Source organism: Indicator indicator, chromosome 20 (assembly GCF_027791375.1).
Source record: "Indicator indicator isolate 239-I01 chromosome 20, UM_Iind_1.1, whole genome shotgun sequence".
Lineage (NCBI taxonomy): Eukaryota > Metazoa > Chordata > Aves > Piciformes > Indicatoridae > Indicator > Indicator indicator.
In genome coordinates this window covers 15,359,539-15,380,352 of record NC_072029.1, presented here as the reverse complement: position 1 = coordinate 15,380,352, position 20,814 = coordinate 15,359,539, and the positions used below count along the sequence as shown (strand labels likewise).

Below are 20,814 nucleotides of genomic sequence, written 5' to 3'. Positions count from 1 at the left end.
CTGGATTAGATGTTGATCATTTCTATAGCTAAACACTATCAAAAAGGAATATGCTGACCAGCTCAAAGTCCAAGGTCAGATGTGTACCTGGAGGGGCCCTAAATCCCAGGTGCCAGTTTCTTTATGCTGACAAGTAATTTCTGTGTTCTCCTTAGCCACATATTAATTCTAAAACACAATAAAATATTTAAAAGGAAACACTGTATCCTCTCACATTAAATAATCTAATTTATAGTGATGCCCTATGTAACTGGCAGTGATATTAGATTACAGAATACACAATAATACATCAAGCAGAACTTAAAAGGAGAATTAGACTTCCATACTGAATGGTACATTTACTGATACGTTCTTTAACATAACAAGGCAGTTATAAATTAAAATAACCCCATTAAAATCCAGGGCAAGGAAATCCAAGCAGACATGGTTCTCTTTGTAGAGGTGAAATAAACCCTCTTTTCTTCCTGCAATGACAGAAAATAGGGCAGCATATTGTTTTTCTTGAAATATATATATTTTAAATCTCCAGAATCATGCTTATTGCTTATTTGTCTGGACTCTAGTAGACTCTAGGTGTGATTAGAATCTGCATGTGTTGTGGACTAGCCTACCCAGAGAATACAAATGGAAATGCACAGTGTTTGTAATGATGCAATGTCAAAAATGTAGAGAAGCTGGTAGAAACCTGAGAAGAATATTAAGGCCCTTAAGGTTTTAAGATGGGAGAGACATGACAAAAACTGTCCTCTGTGCCTAGCTTAAAAGGAAAAAAAGTTTGGGAATGTGTCTCCAGATCATAGAATTCAGTCATTACTCCTGCAGTGCATTTTATGGGGCTTTATCTCAAGTATTGATTTTGTGAATTTTGGATTGTCTCTGAAGACCTTCTGCCTTCCTGCAGAATCATTTTTAAACTGGCATAGTCCTCACTGTGTTCTAAATGCCACCACTGCCCATCTCTGGGCATGGTAAAGGTGAATTGAAGTAAGCTTTATCTATTTGTTGCATACCTTCAGCAACTGCCATGTCTTCTAAATCCTTGGCTTGGTAAGGAGTTATCTTCTTACTTTAAATTAAAGCAAAGATAAATCTTGGTATGAAAACCTGAAACTGTAGCCTTTTCTGTCAATAATTTATCAAGATGTTATTCTCTGCAGTGTGTTGACCTTGTGGAGAAGTTTCATCAGTTCATCACTGGCTTTAATAATGACATTTTGGTTTTGTACAGAAGAAAAGGTTGATTTAAAAACTCTTTATCTCACTCCTCCATCCTAATTGTTACCTGTCTCTTTCTTAAATTGTGAGCATGAACCATTTGATGGAGAGAATGAAAATACTTTGAAGTTTTTGTCTTATGCCTTTTTTCCCCACCTGCTATCAAGCTACATTTAAATGGCAACAATGAAAAATCTAATTAAAATACTACCTCTTATTATGTAAGCTCACTGGTGAGGAGCAATATATGAGTTTATTACCTTTTTTGAAGAACTGATAAGAGTTGGCATAATCATGTCACATGCAATAAAAGCAACACTCATGAGAGAATGCATTAATGGAAGCTATTTGAACATCAAAGTTTGCATTTTATGAGGTTCAAAAGAGGAAATTGTCAGAGCAATCATTAAATAATGCATAGTCAATCAGCAACAAGCTTTAGAACTGATATTGAATTGATCACACATTTTTCTGCCTGCAGTTGATGTAAGAATGGTAACAGCAAACTGCCAAGACCTTTGTGGTACAGTGCTCATCAGATTTCCTTGATATCCCAGAGGGAGAACACAGTTATCATGTCTGCTTCAAGATCCTGAGTGAACAAGGATGGGCATGCTAGTTCTATGTAGTAAAGACAAGTTTTAACTTGGACAAAACCATGGGGAATCTTTCTCGCTGAAGTTTCTCATTTTCACAGCCCTCACAGCCCTTGGCTTCCAGGTTTCAGATGGCAGTGGAAAAACAAACAGGCTTTAGAAGGGCTCTCTGATAAAGACAGGAAGATCACTCAGCAATTACTGTCATGAGCAAGCAGAATCTGCTTGGGGAAATTAATTTCTTTTATTGCAAATTAATTGTAATAGACTGGGATAGTGAGAAACAAAACTAAACCCACTTTCCATCCTCCTCATCCCTCCCTTCTTCTCAGGCTCTTCACTCCTGATTTCTCCGTGTCCTCTCTCGGAGCAGCTCAGGGTGATGGGAAATGGGCCGTGGTCCATCCATTAGACTTCATCTCTTCACTCTTTCCACCTTATGCTCTTTCCCTGCTCCAACATGGGGTCCTACTCACAAGAGACAGTCCTTTAGGACCTTCTCCAATGTGAGCCCTTCCCATGGGCTGCAGTTTTTCTGATTCCATGTAGGTACCCCGTAGCTCCAGCCACAGGTACTGCAAAAAATGCTTTTCCTGCATGGATTCTTCTTCACAGGCTACAGGTCCTGACAGAAGCCTGCTCCAGATTGGGATCCCCAGGGCTTGCAGTTTCCTTCACTGCACATCTCCACAGGCTGCAGGAGAATGACCTGCATCACCATGCTGATCTCTGCTCCAGTGCCTGAAGCACCTCCTCCCCCTCCTTCTTCACTGACCTTGGTGTCTGCAGGGCTTTCTCTCACATTTTCTCACTTCTCTCTGACATCTGTTAGGGACTGCTCTGTGCATTTGTTCAGCATCTATAACAGTGAAGTCCATGGACAATTACCTTTACACAGATAATTTTTACTAGTTCTGAAAAATAAATACAAGCATCTCTGAGAGATGCAGAATTATAATGTCAGTCTATTATTAAATTTATTCTGCAGAATATACCCTCAGGTAAACTGGTTTGGCAGCAAAAAACAAGCAGACTTCTGCACAATGAAAAAATAAAATAAGGCTTTAACAGTAAGACCAGAAAGCAATGAAGTATATTATGTTGGATGAAGAGAGGGTGGCATATTGATTTACAATTAGGTTTCCCCACTCACTGAATCTTCCATTTTGTGACTGTGTTTTCCAGCCTCCAAGGAAGTTTGGAGTGATTTAGATTTCACAAGAGTGTCAAGGCCAGACTTTGTGCCTGTTCTTGTTGACCACACTCTCCGTGCTACCTGACAGACTTTTCCATGTCAACTACTCTGTCATAGTTAAATCCTGTGACTTAGCCTTGCAATGCCTTCTGCTGTGTAGGAAACATTCATGCTTCTGCAATGTGCTAATAATTTAAAATAATGAGCATCCAGGCATTAACTTTATGCTGGGAGATGCTAAGCTTGAGTGATGTCGCTCATTTAGTTGACAGGCTATCCGTGTTAGAAATGATGTGGTAAAGAGAACATAAACTCAGAATGCCACTCTGCAGCTGAAAATAAATAGAAGCAGTAAAAATGCAGATGAATGCATATGAATTTATTTTTCTTAGTCTGTGAAGAAATAGGAACTTACCTCTTTGGCTGGAAAGAAGATGGGTTGAACAACTGTAAAAGCAGGTGTGGTATTCATCTGCTCGAAATACTTGGTCAGTGTGACCTTTGCAGTGGTTTTAAAAAGATTATTTTCATTAGATTTCTGAAAAGGTCTATCAATGAGTCCATTTAAAAGTACCGATGTTTTAATTACTGCAGCATAATTATTTAATATCACTCTGGGTCAGTTAGGTAGAGAGTATTACTTCAGAAGCCTTTAAAGTGTTCCAAAACCATTTAAAATAAATCCCCTTTAAATCAATCATCGTTGTTAAGGCTCATGTATGGTTTAAGTGAATTAAGTTTATTTCACTGTTAGTGCAAGCATTACCTTACTGTATACATTTATCTTACCATATAAATACTTCACCTCTGACTTTAAGTTCTCTTCCTGTCTCAGGTTTGTGGCTCAACTTGTCCAATATTTTTTCTTCAGTATTATTTCTGTCACACAAGCAGGTCAAGTGGTTTGAAATAATCAGTTCTAAGACAAACTCCAAGCAGGCAGAGCTTTATTCCCAGCTCACACGAGTTAGTGGTGTATTGATTCCTGAGTGTAAAGGGGTTATCTCTTGTGTTGAAAGTTTCAGGTGGTATCCTGAACCACGTAAAGCCAACAGCAAAATGCCCATTGATTTTTGTTACCCTAGTGTTAAGTGAATGCATTAAAAAAAACCCTCAAACTTTAGCTTTATTCTCCTGTGAGTTACAGTTATCTTTGTTAAATATTTCATCTTTTGAGCATCTCTTATAACATCCAGCAGGAAGAGAATGAAGTTCTTGTCTTTTGTTACATTGTGTGGCAAGGAGTTCCACACATTAATCCTGACTTCATTAGGAAATATTTTTTATCCACTTTTAAATAACTTTCTTTTAGGTTTCACTGTTAGAGAAATGAAAGGGTAAAAACATCCTTTGCCTTTTTTTCCCCTGTGTCCTCTCCATTACCCATGGCAATTTCAGGTTTCTCAGTCTAGGTATGGATGTTTCCAATCTTCTGACTTCTTTCAGATTATCTTCTCCCTCCTCTGTGTTGAGTGTGTTGTAATGAAAACAGACATGGGGATACCTTCCTGACATAGCACAGGTTTATTTTCCCTGCCACTGGTCATGCTCAGTGTTGGACTTGATGTGCTGTTTGTGATAAAAAAGGTATATATATTGCAGGGATATTGAGGGTAAAGACATGCTCAGATATGCACACTGAAACAGAAGACACCAGAAATGTTGGGTCTGAGCTTGACCCCTTACAGTGTCATTTTGCACTGTGAAAAGCAAGCATAAAATAATGTGAAAGTGATGTCCATATATTCTTTTAAACTATTTATCTTTACTAAAACTCCTTATCCTCTAATTAACTGAAGGGATTGTGATCATTTGGTAGGGAGCACTGCTTTGATGTCATAAAACCAAAACAGTAGAAAAATATTGTATAAGTAACTCATAATATCTTCAAATAACTTTCTAACTCAGAATGCAGAGTAATCCAAAGACATTTCTCTTTGATGTATAACAGGAGTTCAAAAGCTTTTTCTTAATTTATAAGATACATTACACAGAAACCTTCCTTGCACTGCTTCAGTTATCTTTTATCTTGATGATGGGTGACATTTTTAGGGTACAAGGCGCTGTAGTTAGCAGGATAATTTTAAATTCTCTATGAGGTGCTGCAGTTTGGTTCAGAATTTTATGGGAGACAGTTTGAAGTCAGAGCACTAGATTATTTTTCCATTGCAGCTACCTGATACCTCATCCAGCGGTGAGGCTTTGAAAGACAAAAGAGTGACGACAGAAAACATTGCAGTGCTTTACAAAGCAAAGGGCAGGAGCAGGTTGTCAATCTGTCTTCTTTATTTTCCCTGTAAATTCCTTTAAAATTTAATACAGTACAAAATATTGCAAACTCTTCGTTTGTTGGGAGAATCTGGGCAAAGAAACAATTGCATCACTTGAATAACTCCATGTGGTTGTATGCCTGCCCCCACTCAAACACCCCAAGCACGTTTAGATCTTGGGTACAGAGATTTGGATTTGTTAGGGTCCAAAGTATCTTCTGCTTAGTCTTCCTGATTTTTATATTCATTTAAGCTTCAACAACCTTCCAATATGCAGACAAGCCAACACATAAACTTTTTTGCTTGGTATCCCTTATCTGGCTCCTCTGCTTACTAAATATCAAGGCAGGAAAGAGGCTGTAGTATCTTCCACAACATGTGTTTTACTTTCAAAAGATATTAATTGGATGGAGCTTTTCTTAGTTTAGAAGAAATAAAAGTAAACTAGAATTTCAGTCATATTTTTTATCTTCAGGCAAACTCTCTGTAACTGCTGCCAAAATTAAATTAGGATCTATACTTTCTTCTGGAATCTCTCCAACTCATCTTTGGGTGAAACACGTATTGTAATAGGATGTGAAACAGAAGCCAAAAGAAAATATTTTTCCCAATTTTGTCTTTTTATGAGTATAATATGAGAAATTGCATTCTAGTATCATGGTAAAGATACCTAACATTTATTCCAATACCTTCAAGTGTATAAACCCCATCTGTAAATGGCTATTAACTTGAATTAACAGTTTGTCATTGATGGCTTTCTGATACCCTGCTCAGTATATCTTTGCAGTCTGAATGGTGTTTAAAATATATGTAATTCAGTTTGAGATGGGGAGAGGACAGATCTGTGTCATCAGTGACAGCAAAAGGCAGAACAAAGCATTTAACTGGATGAGAAAGACTGATGTCATGGAATAATATTTTTCTTTTTTAGTGTCTGACTAAAGTTTTGATCACTGATCAGCACTTAAACACCTAAACAGCCTGATTCCCAAAATAGCAGTAGAGTTAATGACTCACATGAAATTATCTTTAAAAAAAAAAAAAAAAAAAAAAAAGTTGGCTTCTTTGGGATTCTTATGTTACACTCCTTTCCTGACAGTCTTAAACTGACATTTTTATGATTGATGAGAATTTTCTATTTGTAAATTCTTCTCCCAGATGGAACTCTCTTCCTACAGACTGCACCAGCTTGTGTGAGCAGGCATTGGCAGAGGCAGGCTTAGGTACTTGATGGAGATCCTTGGTGTGGGCCTATCTGTGCCCTCCTGAGGAGCTGTGAGGTCCCATGACACTTTGGTCATGCAATCTTTCAACAACCTGAATCCACTAGATTTTTGTAACAGGAAGGGAGAAGTTCCCGAAGACAAGATGAAAATTATGTCAGCTGCATCTGTGCTGTCAGGGGAATGAGACCCCATGTGTGTCTTCATCTCATCCACCCCGGTTCCTGTAGGAAGGTGCCTTGGGAACTGGGAAAGAGCAGGAGGTCTACCACACCCACTTGTGTCCTTGGAACATGTGCACCTGCTCCTCAGCCAAACACCAACACACTGCAGTCACAGCCCGTTTGACAGCACGTGTTGTCTTGTTGGATCCACATTAAAAACTGGATTCAGATTTATGTAATAGGTTGCCAGCTGTGTTTTAAGGAGCAGCTGGGAACAAGCACTAAGCAGTTTCCAGTAGCCAGTTCATTCACCACATGGCACCACCATCGGATCTGCAAACTGCTACTGTGTCCTGGACCGCTTTCCCAAAATCCTGAGCAATGGCATTCTTCGTTTCATGTTCCCTGTTCAATTGCTGAAATGAAGACAGGAGCAAGAAAAATAAAGCTTGCATCAAAGAACTGAGGCTTCAGTTTGTTGTACATTTGCACCTTTCTATTAGCTGATGGCATTGGAACCAAGCTTTAGAAATCCTTTTTTTTTTTTTTATGAAAGACACTATAAAAATGTGATGTGTGGTTTTGTACTGCCAAATACTGTGAAAGCAAAATGCACACAGTCACAGTCTCACAGTATATCAGAGGTTGGAAGGGACCTCAAGAGATCATCAGGTCCAACCCCGCTGCCAGAGCAGCATCACTTAGGGTAGTCCACACAGGAATGCATCCAGGTGGGTTTGGAAAGTCTCCAGAGAAGGAGACTCCACAACCTCCCTGGGCAGCCTGTTCCAGTGCTCTGTCACCCTCACTGTAAAGAAGTTTCTCCTCATGTTGAGGTGAAATCTTCTGTGTTCTAGTTTGAACCCATTGTTCCTTGTCTTATCACGCATAAAATGCAATATCTTGTAATTCAGCCACTGCTTAATGCTGTTTCCTTTTTCTTTTTCCTTTCAAACCAGATATTTATCTTTGAGAATAACATCTACTACTGTGCACATGTGGGGAAACAAGCCATCCGAGTGGTCTCCACAGGAAAGGAAGGTGTCATTTTCAATGGGCTCAGCGACTGGCTGTATGAAGGTAGGACACAACATTTAGGGCAGCAGGTAGTTATGAGTTTAAGTTGCAGTCTAGATTTGCAGAACTGTCTGGAATTTGATGGTCAGCATTGTAGTTCTGGGGGACTGCTGGACCATGGAGCAAAAAAGTTGATGTTCTAACCATTGTCTGAAGTGCTGGACTGGAAATAATGTGAAATGATGTAAGAATTCTGTTTTCAGGCTGTTTTTCTATCCCTTAGTCCAAAGGTAATAAATCACCAAGCTTTAATGAACAGAGCTGCTTCATTATTTAATGGCACCTGCAATCACTCATAGACATGCCAGTTTTCAAATCACAGAAATGGGGAGGGAAAAGGGTTTTCTTTTAAAGGAGGAAGCAAAGAAGCTATTTTACATGATTATTTTCATCATCACTAGGTGGGCTCTGGAAGCTGTCCAGATCTAGCTACCTAAAAATTTTCAAAAAGCAGACAGGTCCTCACAGTAATTGGCTTATTTCTCTTGAAAATGGGCCTGCTATGGCAGAAGGTCATCACTGGGGCACTGCTTTATTTTAGTCCTTTCTGCTGTCAAATGGTCCTTCAGGTATTTGTGATAACCTGCTTGCAAGATAACCTCATCTGCACATCAGCTTAGAAAAAGATCCCAGCCATCCCCAGTCCTCATGGAAGATGTTTTAACTTTTAAGCTATTACTTTATTGGAATTAAAATTAAAAAAAAATACATATCTAATATATATAAAAATATATGTAAGATGCATACAACATGCATCCCTCTCTGTTGCTGGCTGTTGCTGCCAGCAGTTTTTTGTTCACAAGACTCATGGGTCTGGGAGTCGACAGTGTCTCTTTCCTGTGACACATTCCCCATCTAAAGTCATGCTTTCTCCTGCAGATCCCAACACAGTCCCAAACTTTTCTTACCTTTATAGAAAGAAGTGTCCAGATACATCTATTAACTGTGCCTTGTTGGCTGCTCCTAGTTCTTTGAGGCTTAATGGAACAGAATAGGCTGTAAAATGCCACTCATGAATTAACTGATGTAAATATATGAATCATGCCTTAAATTACTCTGTATCACAGCTAAATTGGGGCTGTTGGACTCCAATATGAGGGAATTAAAATTATTCATTTTGTTTGCCACTCTCAGAGAAGTTGGTCCCATAAATAAATGCACAAACCTACCAAACACATCAGTGAAAAAAATCTGACAATGGTTTAGATCATTTTTAATATCTGAATATACTGTTACATGGTGCCACAGAATATTTGCAAGTGACTGTCCTCCTAGTGAAGCACCTTGTAGTCAGAGGACTGGCTAAGAAACTATAATGTGCTAATTTTCTTTAATTTTTTTCTCTACTTTTTAATTTGTTAGTGAAGTTGTGAGCAAGCCTGTAGGTCAACTGTGTGTACTGGTACTTGTATTTTGCTGCTATACATCATGTAGTGCATAAGGTCTTCTTGTAGAGTCTCAGACACAGCACTGTGCTGAGAGGAGTTTGTCAAGCCAGTGAACTCCATGCATGTTGGTAAGGCTGTGCTGACCCTCATTTTGCTGACATGGTTTTTCATTCACTTACAGGATTGCTCAGGCAATATCTGACACTGACTTTCAGGTTCATCCTTTATAAGGAACTATCTCGTTAGCTTTAGGTTAGCATACTGGGATAAGGAATGTATGATCAAATACAGTCTGGTTATACCAAGCAGGTCACTAAGTCTGGATATAGCATCACTTTGGAAATGTCACCTCATGTCCAGGTGTAGTTTATATTGAAATCAAAGCTTCTCTTACTACACCAGCAAGGTGTAGATGGACCCACAGGAAAAGTTCAGATATAAACGTTTCCAAGTGAGGGAATAAAGAATCCAAAATCGAATCCAGAGGTGGATTGTGTGAGTTGAGCTCCTTCTCTTGCTCTGTATCACTCATGTAGTCCTCATGGAGATGTATCTGTAACTGGAGTCAGGACTGAGGATTCACGGGAGATGCTTGAACAAGCTGAGGGGCTGTGAGATCCGATGGATCTGCAGTGTTCAGCTGTCAGCTCTCTGCATTCATGGAAGGATGAAGTGGAATCTCAGAAGAATCTGAGTACTCTGTGGTGGTAAATGGATAAGGATCACCGGGAAACAAACATTTCCCCACTGGAGTCCATGGGAATTCAGGCGTTGATGAAGCTGAAGTTTTACCCTAGCAGCAGCTGAGATGCTCTGCCCACACACTGTGACGGACCCCTTTATTTTCACAAATTGCCTCCAATGCCACCTCAAAAGCTATTTTTCCTCTTCCCCCATGCCCAATGATGTTTATAGATGTGTCTTCTCCACCTTCCTGAGAGAGCTGAGTGGGATGCTCAGACCCATGTTTGTTTGCACTGCTGCCATCTCAGCAAGCAACTGAGATGAACGCTGAGCATATGTAGAAATCTTGTTCCATCTGTGCATCTACCTCCAGCAGATAATCTGCAAAGAAGCTGCGAGAAAGGCAGCTTCACAGGATCACAGCAAGTTCAGCACACTTCTCTTCCCTCGTGTGTTCTTTTTGTTGCTGAAGTTCACCACCTCCGGCAGTGGCAGCCAAACCTCCTCACAGTGCCCACGCTGTTTCTATGACAGCTCATGACCTGCTTCTCACTTTCCCTAAAAGCAATTAAAAAAAACCTAATAATTCTTCATTTTCTGTCTGAGTAAGACAGTTTAAAACAATCAGCAAGAGCACATCAAAAAAACTCCCTCCACCCTTTCCAAGAGCTGTTTGTACAGCGGTATGCAGGTGGCAGTGCCAGCAGTGCCACTGTTTGGGGTTGCTCCTGACACTTGGTATGAATGGTGGGCCTAGAGGGAATGCTTTTCTTCCTAACATGGTTGCTTTTGTCACGACAGAATAGATGCACTGTACTATTAATCATGGGTTTTTAGTAAGTCCAGAAGCAGAGCAGATCTAGAGTTGATTTGACAGGCTTTTTACCCTGGAAAAATACAGAAGTTCATTTCAATTCAAGTTAAGCTCTGCTTTTGTAAATCTGCCAAAGGGGAAAAAAATTTCTTCGAGGTATTTATGCTGATCTGTAGACTTTTGATAATACAGTGAAAAACATTTCAAATCAATCAGAGCTTAATCTACTTAGTTCATTTAGCTGGAGGGTTATAGATTGATATATAGATTACTGTAACATGAAAGCATAGATTAAAAATGGCTTTTATTACTAAAATAAGCATTGACAACGTTTCAATAGTCTGACTTAACATTTTCAGAGCTATGCATGATAGATGCTTATACTAAAATGGAGTGATATCCTATAAAAGAGAGTTTAAAGTTCTGCAGCTGAAACCAGCTAAGCATTTAAATGCATAGCATCAGCAAAGAGTGGTTTATAATTCAGTTTGCTCAATGATTGTTGTTGGTTTGAGGCTATGTTTAGCAATAATGAATGTTAAGGATAATTTTCAAACAAGTGGAGGTAGAGCACAGAGTCCTTTCAAAGTGATGGAATAAAAGTATTTATGTTCTTTATATACATAGATAGATAGTACTTTAATAAAAGTAATCTACATTTTAAAAAGTAAAATGCAGGTAAAATTAATTTTGTTTAAACCCTTTGTTAGAGAACTCTTCAACAGAAATTAATTCTGTCAAACTATCTTCATTTTCTACCAAGGGAGATGCTGTGAGAAAGGTGGCAGTGAGGGGCTTTGCCAAAGGTCACTGTGTGGTCCTGATAAGTAACAAAGAGAAGGTTGTATGGTCCCTGTGTTGAAGTTTGGAAGCCCATTGAATATGGGATTGTGTGATGCTAAATCCTGGGGAATGGGGCAGGAGGGTCTCCCTCCATATTGCTGCTGCCAACCCAGGGACACCCCAGCAGGGTGATTCAGGGTCCCTTGACATGACTGAGCTGGACAGGGGCCTTTTGAGCATGTCCATGGTCACATATAGAGGTACATGGCCTCTGGAGAGCTACTTAACTTATTAACATCTTAGCTGCTTAGAAATCATGGAGGAGCAGGATGCAACACTGCAGGAAGGGAAGGAAGGATTTTCACCTGTTGATGGGACTATCCCATCCATACAGTATGAAACTGAGAGTTTTCTTTGTGTTTTGCTGTATGTGTCATCAGATGAGCAAGTAGTTCTTCAGAAGCTATTGGTCTGCAGATCACATTTTTGGCATTTAGGGGCTTTGGTTGCAAAAGGAATAATTGCCTGTGAGATTCTCTCTCATCTCGTGTCACTGTCAGAAACAATGTGAGTCTCTAAAGGCCATCTCCGAGTGAGCATCCCAATTCCAGACCTAGTCCTGACGCCGTGTCTGTGACAAGTCATCTGGATGTCTCAGCCTCACGTCAACGAGAACCACATCTGGCATCCAGGCACCAGCCCCAGCTCACACAACACGTTTAAAACTCTTACACAACATGAGCTATATGTATCCATCCTTTAAAACTGATACTCTGCTCTGTTAAGCCTAATGCACAGCAGCGTTACTGTGCTTTATTTTTAGCTGAGGATCAAGAGGAGGAGCAATGACTTCTATGCCTTATTAATCTCCGTTCTGCCTGTATTTATGTTATCGCCAACAGATCCTCTTCTGTGACTTTGCAGTGACACCTGGTGGGAGAGGCCAGGATGTCATCATCATTAATACAATGAAACTGCAGAATTTTTTTTGCTGCAAGATCTAGTAAAGGCTCCCATTTCCCCTCCATGTATTTCCCTGAAACTCATCCTGAGGTTATGGGAACCACACATTCAAAGCCGTGGGCTGAATCATGCTAATAGTGGTTCTGTTCCTTCTCAAGACTTTGAAAGGGGAGGAAAGAGAACACAGTAATAAAGAAAAATCTTATCCATAATTTAATCAACATGTCACAAAAATCAGAAGGTATATTTAGAACATCTGTGGCTGGTCTCTGAGGTTCAGTGCCTGGTAGGAGCTGCCAAATCATATAGCAGTTATTTGAGCAGTATCTTTTGCAAGCGAAGTAGAAATGTTTCTTAAGTTGAGAAGTGTTAATTCTGGGACTCTGGAAATGGTCTTAATACTGAGAAATCATTAGATAAGCCTTCTGAAACAGTGCCTTACCTAATTTGTCTGTGTGGTCCATTTTTCATTGTATAATATGAGAACATTGAGCTTCTGCTTGGAAACAGGAACTTTGATGATCAAATTATACCTGAATTTGAAAAGCGACATTCATAATTAGGCTGAAAGCAAGTAACTCCTAATTCCTGTTTAGTGTCACCAGAGAAGGAGATCAGATACCCTCATATTTCACAGTGTAGGGCTAACCTTTCCCAGTAATTAATAGCTCCAAGACCTGTCGGGGGAGGATGAGATGAAGAATTAGACTGAGTCATCACTGAATCTTTTTAAGATACTCTGGATAAATAAATCTCTTACAAAAGAATGCTAAAGCCAGGACTTCAAACAGTAAAAGGGGCCAGCCCTAATGTGACTACAAATTACTCCTTTTTGAAGAATCACTGAGAAAAAGAATGTAAATGTTAATTTGTTTTTAAGATCTTTCATATTTTCAGTCACAAGGAATATTTCATGGACACAGATAAAATTGCATTTCTACTTAACTGCCATGGGGTAAAAGGAGGTAGGGAAACATTTGGAACTGTGGAGATAGTGCCACAAATGTACCTGAAGTCTAAAAATTAGTCTGTCCTCAAGTTTGTACCAAAAGGAAAGCTGTGTAGAACTTGTTGGCTCATTTCTGTGCCTGTTCATGTGAGGTAGCATAGCCAGTGTGGTGCTTCAGTGACATTGACACCATAGTAAAACAGAAGGCTTTCCTCTGTTTCACATTTTGAACATCATTCAGTGTTGCCCATTCAGCATATGCAGCTGTTGTGTAGCACTTGGGGTCATGCAGTTCCCAGTTAGCTTCTTTTCAGCTGCTTATTGAAAATGTAGGTGACTTTTTTGGTGCACCTTTATTTGCATGTTCATTTATAGCAAATATGTGTAAAATCTGGCTATTTAGGTTACAGTCAAAGTAAGAATGAAGAGCAGCTCTTGGCCTCAGCCATGTTTGAAGTAGGTATTTCCACTGTATGTAGTTGTGTTGCAAGGAAGATGAACTAGGTGCAACATTATTTTGCCTTATTCAAGTTAGAGCAGAGGAAAAGAGAGCCTCAAGTTTCACCAGATCATATCAGGAAAGGTTTGGTAGAAAATCCCTCATCTTTTTGTTTTGGCAGAGGTTCTCCTATCACAGGGTAGCTCACATTATAGGCTGCATCATCAGGCTTCTGGCCCTTCTCAGCTGGCTAATGTCAGGCAAAATTGAACCATGTACAATGCACATTGTGAATTCCTGCCTAGAAATCAGCAAGCTCCTGAAAACTTTAAAATGTGCTGTTATCTGGACTGGCTTCAAAATCCAGCACTGCACCATGATAAACCTTGCCAGCTCTAGCCCAGTCTTTAACCTTCTATTTCTGCAGAAGGTTGTTTGGAAAGGGGCTGCCAGCCAAGCCCAACACCTGTCATCCTCTGATTTTTGGATCACAACCATTCAGCCTTCGGGATGGCTTTTGGAAGAAAAACAGAATACTATTTACTGTGGTCAGTGATCTCCTTGAGGTGGTGGAAGGAAGCCAGTTAGCTGTCTGTCCCAATGTTGCTGGTCAGCCAACAGCTGCCAGCATTCTAAGTCAAGTGGTGTTGGTCTCTTCTCCCAGGCAACCAGCACCAAAGCAAGAGGACAGAGTCTTAAGCTGCACCAGGGGAAGTTTAGGCTTGAGGTAAGGAGAAAGTTCTTCATGGAGAGAGTTGTTAGCCGTTGGAATGTGCTGCCCAGGGAGGTGGTGGAGTCACCATCCCTGGAGGTGTTCAAGAGGGGATTGGACGTGGCACTTGGTGCCATGGTTTAATAGTCATGAGGTCTTGGGTGACAGGTTGGACTTTGATGATCCTTGAGGTCTTTTCCAACCTTATTGATTCTGTGATTCTGTGTTCAGTGGTGAAGTTGTTTGTGTTTGTTCTGAAGCTTGCACTCTTCTTTCACAGAGGTCCCATTTTAAAATACGTTTCTTCAGGAAGAGCTCTAAGTTTTGCTGCTTCTCTTGGCATTGTGCTTGGAGGCAGAACCATGAAAGTAGCTCAACTCAGGCTGATAAGGGAAAAGAAAATTTTCCTTTCTAGATTTAGCTACTGTGCTTCCAGATATAATGCCTGCCTGCTCACAGCCAGAGAGAAGACTTTTAAAAAGTCTGAACTGTTTTTGTAATATTTTAGGTAGTTTTTATAGTTCCATGCAGTCTCTTTCAATTCATTCTTAGCTGGATGAAATTGTTTCTTTGTTGGATGATTTCTATAGACTTTCAGTAATAGCAAAAGTAACAATTTCATACTCTGCTGTTGCCAGTATTTTAATGTTTGAAGTTAAGGCAACACTTGTCTGCATTGCAAGGAATAGTGAGTGAGTTGCTCCGGTCTGCTTGGCTATGTGATTAAAGAGAACATTGAAATGTATTTGAAGCTTTTCCTGTGAATAGATTTGAGTCAATATAGCAAACATGAGAGCACAAATTGTGTTGAATTACAGCAGTTTAAATCCAGACTAAGTTTTTTGATCTCTGCAGATTTAGTTGAGATGTGCAACTTCCCACAAAACTTAACCAGCTGCTGTGGTAAAATCTCTTCCCTTTTCCACTATTATTTCATTGCCACTGCTTTGTCAGGGATGCAGTTACCTCTTCAGTTACCACATGTGAGAAAAGAGCTACCCAGTTTGCAACCAAATTAAACCAAATTAGTTACTGTTCTGCTTAAGCAAGAATACATGAATAAAAAAAAAAAAAAAAGAAGAAATGATTAATAAAATACATAGAACAGTATCAGACTATGAAAGTAGCACTTGGTAGGTACCTGAAAATAGTCTGTCACTGAGTTAAATATTTCCCCCAAAAAATATATATTAAAACTTGTGTAACAGAGCTATTAGGGGTTTCTGCTTGTACATGAGTTCAATTTCTCTGCACCAAATTCATTGCAGTAGCCTCAGGCTAAATACTCTGTTGGAGATGTGTGTCCCCATTTTCTGATTATGCTGGTATTTTTAATAACTAATTAGTATACTAGCACTTTAAATATTGCATAATAGTTTTTGACCTATGCCAGGAAGGTCTGGAATAACTCCACAGAAGCTAATAGTGGTAGTCAAGATCTGCATCAAGGTGCCTGAATGCAAGGATCTTGCTGTAAAAAAATGATTTCTGTCCATTGTCAGATTTACAAAGGAAATACTTCAAGCTGATATTATTCTCAGAAAAAAAAAATAGTGATAATGTTAGAGACTATTTAAAATTCACTGAAATGTGATAGCTATGTTTTCCATCCCTATGGTCTTATGTTTAGTTTAATATGATGGAGAATGCATTTAAGGGATCAGGTTCGCTGTGAATAAAAGAAAAAGGCATAATTTCTGTGTTGGTATAATTGTAACACACATAACTGTCTTCCAGGCTGTAGAATGCTGTAGAAGATTAAATGAAGTTCAGTTAATTTGCATGAAAACTGTGTACACAAATACTGGGGGAAAATATATCCTTTAGGGCATGTTGCCCAGGGATGCTGTAGGGATCTCTGTCCTCAGGGATTTTTGAGAGTCAGTTATCACAGTCTCACAGTATATCAGAGGCAGGAAGGGACCTCAAGAGATCATCAGGTCCAACCCCCTGCCAGAGCAGGATCACTAAGGGTAATCTGCACAGGAATGCATCCAGATGGGTTTTGAAAGTCTCCAGAGAAGGAGACTCCACAACCCCCCTGGGGAGCCTGTTCCAGGGCTCTGACACCCTCACTGTAAAGAAGTTTCTCTTCATGTTGTGAAATCTATGTTCTAGTTTGAACCCATTGTTCCTTGTCTTATCAGTGTGAACCACCCAAAAGAGCCTGGCCCCCTCCACTTGACACCCACCCCTCAGATATTTATAGACACTGATCAGATCCTCTCTCAGTCTTCTCTTCTCAAGACTAAATAGCCCCAGGGATTAGAGAGCTTCTTTACATAGGTTTTTGAGATAAACATCAATCCTATTTCAGTGCAAGGAAAGGATTAGAAGACCCTACTAGACCTATATTTATACAATTTCATCTATAGTTTCAATGGCTTTTTCTGATCTCTTTGCAGTTAGACAGGTGGCTCTGAGATTACAAAGTCACTGCAGGAGCTTTTGGAATATCCTTTCAGAAGTTACAGATATTTGGGTTTATATACAAGAGGGCAAATACACACAACGTGCTTGTACAAGATAGAAATAGAGAATGGAGCCTACTGTTATGATAAACTTACATTTGCCTCAGTGTTTCTTTGAAGGAATGTGGTGGTTTTGTTCTTCTTAGAGTGTCCATGAACTTTTTGTCGGAAAATATGCTTTAAACAAAAAAGAAAAAAAAAAAAGAAAAAGAAAAAACCTCCAAGCCTAATATTTATAAAAGGGCTGCAATAAAGAAGTGATTAAAAGGGCAGAAAGCACAACCAAATTGAAAGACAGCCATAGAAAATGGATGATAGTGCTGCCCAGGGAGGTGGTGGAGTCACCATCCCTGGAGGTGTTCAAGAGGGGATTGGACGTGGCATTTGGTGACATGGTTTAGATAGTCATGAGGTCTTGGGTGACAGGTTGGACTTTGATGATCCTTGAGGTCTTTTCCAATCTTATTGATTCTGTGATAGTGCATAATTCCATCCATTTTACCTGAAAAATACTCTTCTGTCTTTTTTTTTTTTTTCTATGATGCAGCAGTTCTTCCTTGATGCAGCTTTGCTTATGGAAATTCAGGGGCAACAGACTGTTTAAATAGCTATTCTCTTTGTCTCACTGCTCCTTGGCCTGAATAAAGAAAATCTGCTGTAAGAAATAAGAAGGCAAAAATAAATGTGCTCTGTCCAAATCAGAACAAGTGAAAGCTACATGAAAGAGATGATTCTGCTGAGATATGTGATTCTCACTAGAGAGTTGCCCTACCCATTGTTGTATATTAGTAGGAAAATCAAAAGAATATTAGGAATAATGACAGCTGTCAGCTCATACTTTGTGGATGTCAGCTCTCCTAATGAAAATGAAAAAAAAAAAAAAAGATAAGGAACCAAACTGAAGTGCAGTTAAAAAACTACAACTCCAAATCCCAGTACAAGCTGAAAACAGAGGTTGGAGCAGGTCTTTGGAAGAGTGAAATGCAAAGGGTTAGTTACAACCAAGGCCTGGCTTGAAGGCAAGGAATGCCCTAACAGAACTCAAGTCCACTTTTTCCTCCAGCAGAACAGGCATGAGGTTAAATCTCAGTATGTGAAAAACGACCTTCAATATTCCTTCCTGTCTTGCACGTGCTTGATGTTGCACAAGCTCAGGTCCTGGCCAGCATGCTCAGATGCTGGTACTGGGGAAACAAGATGAGTTGTTTGCACCAGTGCCTTGAGCTACCAGCTCACCACTGGTTTTCAGACCTGTAGTACATGACAGATGTGGGCATTACAGTACTATGTATTTTTCAAATTGAGAAAAAGTAGTTATGCACATTGTGGCTGCAAGGTTGATACCAACTAGGAGATGGAGGTGACTCCATATGGATTTTGTTCTGGATCAGGACTGAAGAACCAGGACAGATCATTAAAGTGATCAGATTGACACAGTAGCAGTTTCTAAAAGATAAAGCACTCAGGAATTATATCACCCTCAACACTCAATTAGTTTATGTTGCTGTAAGTAACTACCATATGGCTTAGCTTCTGCACCAGCTGTTTTCCAGTCTTCAGTAGGTACAGGTCTGCAGCAGAAGCTATTCCACAGAGTTACCAGTAATTAGGAAAGGGGAGGGAAATAGTGTATTTTAAAGATGATCTTAAAACTTTCAGATGGTAGGTAGTAAAATACATGTGGCCAGGGATGTGTTGGCTGTTGTGTGCCAGGCTGGGGACACCAGGTGCCTGCCTGCATCACATGTCTGCAGTGGGGTTGGTTGCAAACGCTACAGCTGCTCCTGGTCTGCAGTGGTATAAAGTGTGGGACAGCAGGAACTGAATCCAGGTGGATGGTAGAAACTTTTAATGATGTCCTGGTGTCCTGAGGACTGCAGAGACCAGAAAACAGTGTAGAGATGGAAGATGTTTTCCTTCACTTCTAAAGCTACTTTTAAATCATTTGAGATTCCTTTTTTTTTTTTTTTTCTCCCAATTCCAATAAGGCAATGAAAGAAACATAGACTCAAAGAGAGAGGTACTATCTTTACTATCTTGGAGGGAAAGAGTTAATACAGAAAGACGTGTGAATACTTGCTGGCAAAACAGAATAATTCCAGAGTGGTCCTCAAAACTTCATTAGAGATCAGAGAAACATGCAATATTGTGTTAGCTGACAGAAAAAACTCTTACATGACAAAGCTTAATGCCCTTGGAAATGTTGCAGAGTTTATTTGAAAAATAAACCCAACAATGCTCTATTAAATTTATAGAGGAAATGGAAAGCAGAACCTTCGGAGACTGTAATTGCCACCTACAGATATAATCATTAGAGCGAGTAAGAAGTAATGAAGGAGGAAATCTAGCAACTCACCTCCTCAGCAGGGAGGTGAAAGTTATGTTGCCACCATGTGGTAAGACCGTGGAGAGGCAGAAGCAGCAACCCTGACTGTCAGGATTCGATAGGAGAGCTGCAGTCAGAAATCTGCATGATTTGCTGGAAAAAAAAATATAGTATGCAAATAGCATCCTGATTAGAATGAAGCAATGTGAGATGCAATCCCGTTTTGCTTTTGATTAGTGTGCACAGAGGGTTCTTCAGTGGTGTGTTTGTGGGTGGGGTTTTTGTTTGGTTTTGGTGGTTGGTTTTTTTTTACTTTTTAATTCAGAGCTCTGTTACATGAAATATTCAGTGGAAAAGTGATCAGAGTGCAGAAAAGAATTACCCCAAAGTTCTCCTTTTAAAATGAGGTCATTTCTAAGCTTTTATGAGTACAAAAAGCCATCATTCTTTTGCATGTCTTCTTGAAATCGTCTCCGGAGTTTCTGCATTCATTTTGATTTTTCTCAAGCTCTTCTGATAATCCTGCAGTACTTCCAAGTTCTATCACATTTAGAAATGTGAGCCTTAGTGTTTCACAAAGAACTTCCCAGAGCATGTTGTACAGCAATGTAATTGTTTTTTAAACAGGAAATCCTCGGGTTCTGCCCACAGCAGGATTTGGGATTCACAAAAGTGTGTCAGCTTGTTCTTTCCTCTTCGACTTTCGATCGTCATTCTTCATGACATGACAACTGGTTGCTGTAGAAATTATTAGGATTCCAGAGCATGATTTCACAGCCTGAGTCGGATGAGCTTTTCACAATCCCCTTTCTGATCAGATTAATGCTGGCCCTTGAGCTGACCCGCAGCCAAGGAGAGCTGGGTGAGCCTCTCCTCCCATGCCAGGCATTGCTGATGACCTCGCTCACTTTCCCTTCAGAGAAGTCTGTCCTGCTCCATTTTTTGATTTCACTGTGATGTGAATCTTTCTCTCATCTTTAATGTCTGTAACATTACTTCCACAGGGTTGTTCAGGTGTCAGTGTAACAAAGTGCTCCCATTTCATGCTAAGTCCAGAGATCACCTTTGTAAGAACAGCTCTCCTCCTCAGCACCCACACACTTGTAGCTAAAATACAAGAATGACATTAAATGAGCATCACAGATGATGTTCAGCCATGTCTCTTGGTAGATGTCTAATTATGACCTTCACCAAGGCAATTACTCTGTCTTGATCTTAATGCCTTTTGTAATCATCAATTAATAAAACCTCACATAATGTCCTGGTAGAACAAGAATTACTATCTTTTTAGAAACAGGAAAACCGAGGCACAATTATTGACCTGGTTTTAGATGAGGTAAGAGAAATTGGGACACAAAACTGAGGTGAGAAGAGTCTCAGTTTGGCCTCTACACACCAAATAAAATGCAGAGCATTACAGGAAAACCCAGATCTGGTTGTTCTTAACACATTCCTGAGATTGCCTCCAGTACTGACCCCTGGCAGTTCCCCTCAAGGTTTGGTCACAGGGCATGAGAGCTGCATGCCTGGAGTGATGTGCCTACG

General features: G+C 39.8%; 1 protein-coding gene across 1 annotated transcript in view; it reads left to right on the top strand.

Moving 5' to 3' along the window:
* Positions 1-20,814, top strand: part of DPP6 (dipeptidyl peptidase like 6) — a 375,478-nt gene that overhangs the window by 291,758 nt on the left and 62,906 nt on the right. Inside the window, exon 8 of the mRNA XM_054390267.1 lies at positions 7,623-7,743. Coding sequence (XP_054246242.1) covers positions 7,623-7,743 — 121 coding nt within the window. The remainder of the gene's footprint in view (positions 1-7,622; positions 7,744-20,814) is intronic.